The sequence below is a fragment of the Sus scrofa genome, chromosome 5 (genome assembly GCF_000003025.6).
Source record: "Sus scrofa isolate TJ Tabasco breed Duroc chromosome 5, Sscrofa11.1, whole genome shotgun sequence".
NCBI classification, from domain to species: Eukaryota; Metazoa; Chordata; class Mammalia; order Artiodactyla; family Suidae; genus Sus; species Sus scrofa.
This window is the reverse complement of record NC_010447.5, coordinates 6,891,014-6,902,704: the sequence shown is the minus strand read 5'-3', so window position 1 is coordinate 6,902,704 and position 11,691 is coordinate 6,891,014. Positions and strand designations below refer to the sequence as shown.

The following is an 11,691-nucleotide window of genomic DNA, read 5'->3' as shown; positions in this document are numbered from 1 at the left end:
TGGGCATGTAAGTTTTTTTTTTAAACTTGTTTTTGTGTGGAAAAGGTACATTTTGTTTTTTTGTTTTGCTTTTTTAGGGCCTCACCTGTAGCATATGGAAGTTCCCAGGCTAAGGGTCCAGTCAGAGCTGCAGCTGCTGGCTTATGCCACAGTCACAGCAACTTGGGATCTGAGCATGTGTCTGCAACCTGCACCATAGCTCACGGCAACACCAGATCACTGGTCCACTAAGCAAGGCCCAGGATCGAACTTGCATCCTTGTGGATGCTAGTCAGATTCGTTTCTACTGCACCACAACAGGAACTCCCAGGATATATATATATATATATATATATTTCTTTCTTTTTGGCTGCAATCACAGCATATGGAATTTCCCAGGGCTGGGGAATGAATCCAAGCTGGAATTGCAACCTACGCCACAGCTGCAGCATGCCAGATCCTTAAGCCACTGTGCCAGGCCAGAAATAGAACCAGTGCCTCCAGGGTCAAGCTGGATCATTAACCCACTGTGCCAAGAACTCTGAGATGTTCTATTCCTGTTTAGATTTCTTTCCTTACCTGGAGGAGAGGGAAGATAATTCTCCAATTAGAAGGGATGCCTTTGAGGATACAGCAGAATAATGCAAAACCATTTGATATAGTAAGTTCATTTCAGTTGTTGAGAAATTAGACCATCCCCCTTAAGTGCTTGGAAATTCTGGGTTCCAGAGGTGGGTACTAATACCACAAAGGGGGATTAGAATCAGGCTAATCTCCACAAGCAGGAGGGTAAGAATAAGTACCACACTGGGCCTTTGTTTTTAACCCTGGATTTCTTAGCTGTTGAGGAGGAAACCTATGCATGGACCTTACCCAAGTCTAGGCTCCTTTTCCTGTGTTCTATTTACAAAATGGAGAGAATGAAAGAGCTCAGGGGTCAAACAAAACACCTTTCAGTGTGAATGAGTTAGAAAGACAACCACCGAGGTCTGTGATAAACGGCAATTGTGTGATCTCAGTTTCTCTGTAAATTAATAAATAATGCTTGCCTTCTCTGCTTGAATTCCCCAGGAGAGAAACATCATCTTCAAACATAATTCGGTTGTGGAGTTTCCTTGTGGTGCAGTGACTTCAGGATCTGGCAGTCACTGCAGTGGCTCTGGCCACTGCTGTGGTGCAGGTTCCATCCCTGGCCACGGAACTTCTTCATGCCACATTACGATGCAAACTTCTGGGAGTTCCTGTTGTGGTTCGGTGGGTTAAGAATCCGACATAGTGTCTGTGAGGATGTGGGTTTGATCCTTAGCCTTGCTCAGTGCTTTAAGAATCCGGCATTGCCAGAGTTCCCGTCATGGCGCAGTGGTTAACGAATCCGACTAGGAACCATGAGGTTGCGGGTTCGGTCCCTGCCCTTGTTCAGTGGGTTAACGATCCGGCGTTGCCATGAGCTGTGGTGTAGGTTGCAGATGCGGCTCGGATCCCGCGTTGCTGTGGCTGTGGTGTAGGCCAGTGGCTACAGCTCCGATTCGACCCCTAGCCTGGGAACTTCCCATGCTGCAAACATACACAACACACATGATTCCATCACATAAATAACAAATGACTATAGACAGTTTACCTGGCATTTTCAAGCCTCAGTTTCCTTATAACAATAATGACGCAGAATAGGGGAAATTCAATGAGAAAACGTAGATGGACACCCAGCTCAGTAGGCACTAGCTCTTGGCCTTTTAAATGCTCTGGCTGCAGACATGTTTCAGTCCACCAGGTGGTGGTGACCTGCTGCCCCTGAGCAGGAGAGATGGCCTGCACATGCCCACTGCAGACATGGCTGGACTTATTTTTGGCTACACCCACGGTATGCCTAAGTTCCAGGGTCAGGGATTGAACCCACATGGCAGTCACAATGCTGGACCCTTAACCCAGGGAGCCACCAGGGAACTCTGAGGTTGGATTTTTTCATCTCCTTCCACCCCGAAATTATTTCAGTCTTTTTTCCACCATCGACAGTATAAAACTGCTTGGGTGGGAGGTGGGGTGGAGGGTATATAAACACTGGCGTGAGTGGAGGGAGATGACTAGCCCAGTGGGTACAGAACAGGCCTTTAGATGCCCTAGGAACCTCCTTGTAGAGTAGTCACATTGGCCCAAGCTGGCCAAGAGGAAGCTACACATCATCTGTTCTCATTAGCTTGACCTTTCGGTACCTAGCTATGTGTACTCTGGCAGAGGAGGTATTAAACTCTTATGGCCTGAGATAAAAAGGTAGGTGAGATGGCAGTGGCTTTTAATACCAGTTGCTCCCACTCTCTAGAATGTGCAGAGGGCTACACATTCTCAAGCACGGGTGACTGTCACCAGGGAATACGTGGCAATGTCTGTGGGAGTGGAAGATTACTAGTGACATCTAGTGGGCAAGGGCCAGGGATGCTGCCAAACATTCTACAATATACAGAGCAGCCCCCACAGCAAAGAATTATCCAGCCCACAATGTCAAGAGTGCTGAGGTTGAGAAATCCTGTTCTAGTAACACCTCAATGATTTGGTCTGCACAAGACATTCTGAACTACCAGAAATCACCTAGTGGAGGTGATGGCTTTTCCACGGCTTCCTTGTGAAAAGTTCGAAAAACTATTAACCACTCTAATGATGCTTCATTCAAGTATTAGCTGGGTACCTAGGAAGAATCACACTCTTTCTTTCACTTGGGTATCTATATATGTATTTATTAGGATGCTCACAGGAATGACACATTAGCACGGTTCTTCTGATGTGATAGAAAATACATACATCTGACCCACATTGTGGCGGGAAATCGGCATAAGGGCCCTCAGACCTGGTACCTAGTGTCCACTGAAGAAATCTCTTCACCAAAGAAAGGATGTTTTCTCGGATTTTATCATCTCTGCTGTAGCTTCCATTCAGTTCTCCCTGACTGGCCCAGAATCCTTCATTCCAGAATCTCTTGCCATGCCTTCAAGACCAAGGTCAATTATCCCAGGTCCCACCCACCCAGGCTGCCTCTGGAATTCTGCAGCGCATCTCTTTGGTATGCTGCTGCCCTGCCACCCTCAGGGGCACAGGTGGGAGGTGGGGTGAAATATAACATCACGTTACCAAAAGCAAACAGTAGGGGTACATTAGCAAATAACACTTAGGACATATACCCAACAATCACACAGAATACATGCTTCCTCCCCAAATGATACATAATGCCCTAGAGAGCAGAGGAAACCCCTCAATCGTTCAAACATGTCTGCAGTGATTCTGTATACCAGGCACAAAGGATACAAAGTGGGATCAACTCTGCACAGTAGGAAGTTGGTGCCTGAAAGCTGGAACCAAACCTCTTATCTGGGCTCTTCCCTGCCTTTGAATGGTGTCACCACCCTGCTTCCAGCTGTTCTGGGCATTAGCTCACCATCCAAAAGGGAGGATGAGATGACAGAGAGGGGAGGGGAGATAAGGAAAAGGGGTGGGGAAGGGATGACAACCTATAAAACAAGACAAAAACAAATCAAAAACTAGATTTAGCACTACAATATTTTATAACAACAGAAGGCAGCTGGAAATACTACATGCTAACAGACAATATGATACACAAGCCCTGGGGGAGGAGCCAGGAGGGAGTGTGGCAGAGGCCACCTGTTTAGACTAAGAGCCGTTCGATGGACTGCTGGATGGACTGGATCTGCTGCTTCAGCTGTGAGCCTTCTTTGATGGTGACAGAACAGGCGATGACAGGCCTGGAGACCCCACAGGCTCGCCCCAGGGCCTGCTTGGAGCGCACGAACACATAGGGCACGTTCTTGTCCTCACACAGCAGTGGGAGGTGCAGGATAATCTCCAGGGGCTCCGCGTCTGCAGCCATCACAATGAACTCAGAGATGCCTCTGTTGAGGGTTTTGGTGGCTGTGGAGAGAAGGACATTAGGCTCACAGGTGATGTGGGGTTGGGGCAGGGAATTTCCGAGGAAAAGAAATAAGAAAACGGGGCAAAATTTCCAGGACTAAGCACTTCTCTGTGTCCTGTGTGGCCTTGGGAAGTGACAGGGATTCAAGCACCAATTTAGTCATCCCCAACGCCTTTCTCAAACCCAACACCAAACCCATCAATTCTGTCAAAACACATCCTGAATCAGACCCCTTTCCCATCCTCTGCTACCACACGTATCCAAGTCACCACCGTCTCTTGCCTGGTTGACGGGAACAGCGTTCACACAAGCCCCGCCAGCATGAAGCAGTGTGATAGAGCACATCTGAAACTCTTAAAGATCAGGGGCTTTACCAGCCCCATCTGCCAAGATCAATAAATCTGGAAAGCTTATACCACATGCAACTCACCAAGCAAATTCAACACCCTACAGCACTGTTCACCTGCTTACGCCTGATTGCTTATCTCTGTGACCCAGTGCCAGCCCAAGGATTACCACTTGCTGCTCTTAAGTTCTCGCACTGGTCCCCATGAAGACCATCCAGCCTTCTTTCCATGTTGGAAATCTAGTCCAGAGACCCCCGACAGGAACAGTGGGTGCGCTTAACACGCTTCCTGGAGCACCCTCTGCTTGCCTTACCCTCATTGGCTCCTTTTCGAAGCTGCTTGTAGTTACATGACTGCTGAACAAGGTCCAATAGTTTCTTGGTGAGGTGGGCATCTGCAAGAGGGTAGGCCTTCGGATTTACATCAGCCTCAGTCTATGGGGAGGGGAATCAAAGCATGAGTCAAACTGAACCAGAAGTTGTTCTAGACAAGTCACAAATACTTTAATCAACAATTGAGATGGCACGACACTGTAAATCAACTATACTTTAATAGTAATTTTTGACAAATTGAGATAATGGTCATCTTCCCTGTTCCCTCATTCCCAAACACATTTAATAACTGACACATTCTCAACTGAGAAAAACTAAAATATTATGCTAATTTTTTTAGCATTTACATAGTCTAATAATATATTCTGAAGCTTATGTACCTTTGCCTCTTTAGCCTAATGCGAGGTAATATTATAGCAAATGGATTATAACATGCTTCCATGGCTCAGAACCCCTTTCAGTCACGCGGGGCCAATCTTGAAATTTGGGTTTGCATGTTTCACCCCGAATTTACTAAACCTAAATTAATGTATCATTTATAGAAACCTAGCACAAAATTCTACTTCCTTCCATATTTGAATCTTCTGTATTCATTAAGAATCCTGATTTCTGGAGTTCCCGTTGTAGCTCAGCAGATACGAATCTAACTAGTATCCATGAGGATGCAGGTTTGATCCCTAGCCTTGCTCAGTGGGTTAAGGATCCAGCCTTGCTGTGGCTGTGGTGTAGGTTACAGACATGGCTCAGATCTGGTGGTGTGGCTCTGGTATAGGCTGGCAGCTTTAGCTTGGATTTGACTCCTAACCTGGGACTCTCCATATGCCATGGGTGCAGCCCTAAAAGAGAAAGAGAGAAAAAAAAAAAAAGAATCCTGGTTTCCAAAACATCAAAAATTTTCTCATTTATTTTACACTATAATACATATAAAATGATTTCAGAAATTGCTATACCAATACTACCTCCACCAACTACCAACCCACCAGGGTGAAAATTTCTCTTTATTTTTAGAATATATCTGACTAAAGCCATCCAGTCAGAGTATTATATTCAAAAGTTATTCAAATAATTTTTTCCTTGTGGTTATCAATGTGATATACAATTAGGGTTCCTTTGTATTCAGATTGCTTTAAAAAATTCTTAAAAATTAAAAAGTCTACGTGGTTCTAAAATCAAGCTAACAGTGCTTAAAAGAATGATTCAATTAAACATCATCATCTTGCAACCCACACTAACTAGTTAATTAAACCAGATAAATAGATTCAGACATTGATATTACTACCAACGTCACAAAAGATACCATGTGACCACGGCCCCTCCTAAAGAACAAAACATCCATGATCAAGCAGTGGGGTGGGGGCAGTAGCTAAGAAAAAAAATCTGATCTAGCCTTTGATTCTAACACTAGATATTTGATATTAGGGAATTATTAAATTTGGGGCTATTGCATGGGAACAAAAATCCTTATTTTGTAGACATATACTGTAATACCTATGGATAAAATGCTACCTCATTGGATCTCTTTCAAAATAATATGCGTATGGTAAAAAAAGAGTGGCGCCCAGCCTTTTCCATTCCTTCCCAACTACATTTTCACCTCCGACTTCAACCATTTTTATTAATTTCTCATTTGCTTTCCCTGTAATTCCTTTTACAAATATTTATTTCTATTTCCAACTGCAGCCCCGGTTACTACCCCTGAGCACCGATCAGTTCGCCCGCAGTGATGCGGTCTAACGACGGGTTTGGAGGAGGTAACCGCGGCACGCGGCACGCGGCTCCGCGGTTCCAGGCGGTAACCCGCGGGTGATGGCCGGGTAGGAATATTTACCATTTGGTCTGCCTCGGTGTCGCCTGCCTGGTCTCTGGCTGGTCTCCGGCCCGATGCCCGATACCCGATACCTCAAGAACAGAAAAACTACCACCCGCAGAGCAGCGGGAAGTGACGTCAGAGTGACGTCAGCGGAAGTGACGCCAGGAACCTGCGGCACCAAGGCACCCAGTCCCTAACACCAACAGAGTGACTGTCACGGTCTCAGCCTGGTGAGGACTGGAGGAGTTTCATGAAGAAGAGGGGGGAGACCTCTTATTATCTGTTCTTCATATTTTCTAGAATCCGTTTTTCAAGGTCCACAAAAAACACCTGCTGGGAAGTCTGATTTGTAGATTGAAATAATCCCAATTTAGGTAAAAACCTCTTTAGGATACAGAATCCGTCAATGCATTTAAACATATTTACTTAACCCTTTAGTGCTCTTAACTAAAGTGTTATTTCTAGAAAAATTTTAATATCTTTTAGGCTTACTTCTAGATATTTTGGATTAAGAAAATTTATTTTATTTTATTCCCTGGTGTACTAAGAATTTCTTTTATATATGAATTGGTGTTGAACTCGACCAGATTTTTTGTAGAGTTGGATGAACAAGACTTTTAAATTTTTTCTGATGTTACACCATTTCTGCACTCTAGAGATAAAGCCAACTTTAAGATTTTTCTGTTTTTATTCTATAATGGACATGTTTTCTTTTTGAGATAAAATACCCTAAAATTTAATAAATGATGGTTGCACAATTCTGTAAATATACAAAAACCCCGCTGTTAAACACTTTACTTTTTCCTATTACCACCTTTTTTTTTTTTTTTTTGGCAATTTCTTGGGCCGCTTCCGCGGCATATGGAGGTTCCCAGGCTAGGGGTCTAATTGGAGCTGTAGCCACCCGCCTACGGCAGAGCCACAGCAACGCGGGATCCGAGCGGCGTCTGCAAACTACACCACTGCTCACGGCAACACCGGATCATTAACCCACTGAGCAAGGCCAGAGATTGAACCCGCAACCTCATGGTTCCTAGTCAGATTCGTTAACCACTGCGCCACGACGACGGGAACTCATCTTTTTTTTTTTAAACTGACACAAATAAACACACACAAAAACTGACATAGGATTGACTTACAACATTAAGTTAGTTTCCAAAGCACACTATTATTTGATACATTATCAATTTAAATAGCAGAACTTTATGGTGTGCAAAATTATCTCAATACATTTTTTAAAGTAGGTGTAAAATAAATAAAAACAAAAGTAGGTGTGAAGTTTTTTATGTCAAAAAAATTTGTTTCTTACTAAGTTATAATTAACACACAATATTAGTTTCTTTACTATTATCCAGCTTTCCTATTTCTACTTGAACTGCTTTTGAGTATTTTTTCAGGTATTTGTTCATTTCATATAAGTTTCCATATTTATAGGTATCATGTTATTCATATAGCTTTTCTTTGTAATATCTGCAGATTATGTCTCAGGTTTATCACTCCTTATTTATTTCTTTTGATTAATCTCAGTGGAAAAGGCTTTTCAAAAGATTCTTCTGATTTTGTCCACCCAATAACAGGATCTATTTTCCAGTTCAGTAATTTCTGCTTTTATTTGTTCTCCCTTTTCTCTCCTTTCTTTCATGTTATTCTGTCCTTTTGTTCTTTCCCTAGCTTTTTAGTGTCTACCTCCCCCCCCCTCCCCGCCCCAGCGTTTAGCTTCCAATACTTTAGTTGTACTCTACATGATCTGGTATCTGGTGTTTTCATTATTATTCAGTTTTGTTTTGTTCTTTCTTTTTAGGCTGCACCAGCGGCATATGGAAGTTCCCAGGCCCTCAGAATTGGAGCTGCAGCTGCCAGGCCTATGCCACAGCCACAGCCACACTAGAGCCATGCATCTGTGCCTGCAGCTTGCAGCAACACCAGATCCTTAACCCAGTGAATAAGGCCAGGGACTGAACCCAGGTCCTCACAGACACTACATCAGGTTCTTAACCTGCTGAGTCACAATGGGAATTCCTTTAGCTCTGTTTTCAATTTTCCTCATATATTTTCCAATTTGACCCAAGAGCTCTTTATATCTTCTTTCCAAACACTTTGTTTCTGATTACTAAGTCACCTGCATTTTGGTTGGGAGAACATGGTCCATATTTTTATCAGTCTTTTAAAATTTGTTTAACTTGCTTTATGACACAGTAGGTGGCCAATTTCACAAATGTTTTCTTGCTTTAAGTGTATTCTATATAATTGATGGGTGCAGTATTTATTGGTTTCACTATTACCACTAGGTCAAGTTTATTCATAGTGTTCAAACCTTCTATTTCCACGCTGATGTTTCAGCTTCACAATCTATCAATCAAATGCTACGGAACTGCATATATATCTATTTCTTCTTGTAATTGCATCATTTTCATTTTACTTGTGCCTTATTTTTTAGCTACTATCTTTACTCATGTCTTTATTTTTTTTCACCTTAACCTGCAACCCCCCCCACCCCCACCCCCACGCTTTTGGGGCCACACCCTTGGCATATGGAAGCTCGTTGGCCAGGAATGAGTATGAGCAACAGCTGCAACAACATCAGATCCTTAACCCACTGCTCTGGGCTGGGGATCAAACCCCTGCCTCAGCATCAACCCGAGCTGCCGCAGAGACAACATCGGCTCCTTAACCCATTGCACCACAAGAGAACCCTAACCTGTCTCTTAACTGCAGCATTGTCCAGATCTCCCCTTTTTTGTGCCTTCTATTTGTCCTACCTGTTTCTTTTTTTCTCTTTCCTCCCTTTAAGTTTTTTTCCTCCCATTTTCCCCTCTAATAGTTTGGAGTTAATCATCTTTATTCTTTTGGTGGCTACCTATGAGACAACTTGTATACCTAACTTTTCAAAATTTAATGCTTGTCAATACTGCCACCTTCTTCTTCTTTTTTTGTCTTTTTGCTATTTCTTGGGCCACTGCTGCGGCATATGGAGGTTCCCAGGCTAGGGGTCTAATTGGAGCTGTAGCCACCAGCCTACGCCAGAGCCACAGCAACGCGGGATCCGAGCCTCGTCTGCGACCTACACCACAGCTCACGGCAACGCTGGATCTTTAACCCACTGAGCAAGGGCAGAGACCGAACCGGCAACCTCATAGTTCCTAGTCGGATTCGTTAACCACTGTGCCACGACGGGAACTCCCTGCCACCTTCTTAAACACAGGCTGTACCTGTGGCATGTGAAAGTTCTCTGGCTAGGGATCAAACCCGAGCCACAGCAGGGACCTGAGCTGCTGCAGTGACAACACCAATCCTCACCCAGCTGTGCCACAAGGGAAATCCAGCAAAACTTTAACTCCAGCCACTCCTCATAAATGTACTTTTATAAATGTCGGGTATGTTTACTGCTGTTTTCTAATACCCCATATCTGGAAATTAGCATTCTCAACTCTCTATAAACATCAAACACACAAGAAAGGGAGAGAGGCTTCTGGACCCCCAACAATGATCAAAGAGAAGCCAGTCAACAACAATAAAAAGTTTGCTCAACTATAAAGCCAAACTATCCAGCTTATAAATAGCAACTGAAATTTGCTTACTGTGTATTCATTCACCTTTCAACCTTTTTTTTTTTTTTTTTTTGCTTTTTAGGGCCAAACACCATGGCATATGGAAGTTCCCAGGCTAGGGTTCCAGTCGGAGCTACAGCTGCTGGCATACACCATAGCCACAGCAACGCCAGCTCTGAGCCAGGTCTGCAACCTACACCACAATTCATGGCAACACCAGATCCTTAACCCACTGAGCAAGGCCAGGGATGAAACCGCATCCTCATGGATACTAGTCAGATTCGCTTCTGCTGTGCCACAATGGGAACTCCCTCACCTTTTAACTTTCTCAAATTTTAATTAAATGAGTGAATGAATAAAATCCTACTGCAGCTTTAATCCCTAACTTGATAGCTTTTATCTTCCTGTACACCAGACAGCCAAAATTTGCAAGGTTTTGGAGTCTGCTTGGGGCACAGTGGGTTAAGGATCTGGCTTGGGCTGTAGTGCAGGTTCAATTCCTAGCCCAGGAACTTCTGCATGCCAAAAAATAGTGCAGCCAAAAAATAAAAAAATATGAAATCTGAAAGGTTTTGATTTAGCAACAAATAGCAAGTGCTCATTCTCTCCATACCAAGCATTAGGACTAGGTGTGTAACATGCATTACATCACATAATTTAATCCCCTTACATTGTTATCCCATTTTACAGTTGAAGTAAATTATTCTTAACTTCGACCCGAGGTCACTCAATTCCAAAACTTTACAAAACTGTCCACGGAACGGCGGAAGATGAGTAGTGGTTCAGAAGCTTCAAGTTCTAGGCTCAGACACTTAGCTTCAAAATGGGGATGAGGTGGGTGGGGGGAAGCCTTTTGGGAAGATACCTGCTGGGATCCAAGATCCGTTGAAAGGATTAAACCTCATTATAGAAGTGAAAGTGCTTTACCAACTCTTCTCTCCTTACTAAGTGCCAACCCAAACTAGCTACCAGGCCACACAATCCGATTAAAAAGTTGAACAACGAGAGTTCTGGGGAAACCGCACGTGGTGCTACTAGGACTTCTGATTCTGAGGCTAGCGCCTCGCAGGAGTCTTTCCTGCATTCCAGTCTGGGTTCAGGGTCATTCCGCATTTCCCACAGCCTCCAAACACCAAAAGGTCCTTTAATCTGTGGCACATGTAACTCGCGGCGGGTACCAGGCATGGACGCCTGGAGACCTCCTTCTCCTGAACATCATCAGTAGGGAAGTGGGGTAGGGGAGGATGATCCAAATCCAGCGTTCCACTAGCGACCCCCACAAAAGGAAAATAAAGCACATGGAGCCAAGTTTTCTCACCTAACTTTCTACTCTTTCCCACGTGGGTTGCTCTTGGTCTTTCTCCCAGGTCGGGTTCTGCCCCTGAGCTCACCGCACGCCTCTGGCCGGGAGCACAGACTGCTACAAAGCACCCCTTTCACAGCAGTTGGGAACCTGAGGCTTCCAGAGTTCTAACCTCGGACCAGAAGAAAAGGCAGAGCTTGGGACTGCGCGGCCGCCGGAGCTCTAAGCCGGGGCGGGTTGGGCGAGACCGCGCACGTTCTCAGCCCCGGACAACTAGTGAAAGAACCGAACCCGAGTCTCCCACTTCCCGGCCCTTAGGCCAAGCGCACGCTCTTACCATGGCTGCGGTGCCGATGTGTCCGTCACTCCTCTAGGAGCACAGGAGACGTCAGAGCGCGAACGTTCACCACCGCGGAAAATTGTAGAGGAGTGGAAATGGCCTCGCGCGCGGCAGGAAGC

General features: G+C 44.5%; 1 protein-coding gene across 2 annotated transcripts; it reads right to left on the bottom strand.

Annotated features, from left to right (window-relative positions):
- On the bottom strand, positions 2,679-11,691 carry SNU13 (small nuclear ribonucleoprotein 13). 2 transcript variants are annotated; one of them, NM_001190226.1, is given in 3 exon segments: positions 2,679-3,891; positions 4,553-4,673; positions 11,570-11,691. In NM_001190226.1, coding segments are annotated over 3 exon segments (387 nt in total). In that variant the 5' UTR covers positions 11,573-11,691; the 3' UTR covers positions 2,679-3,628.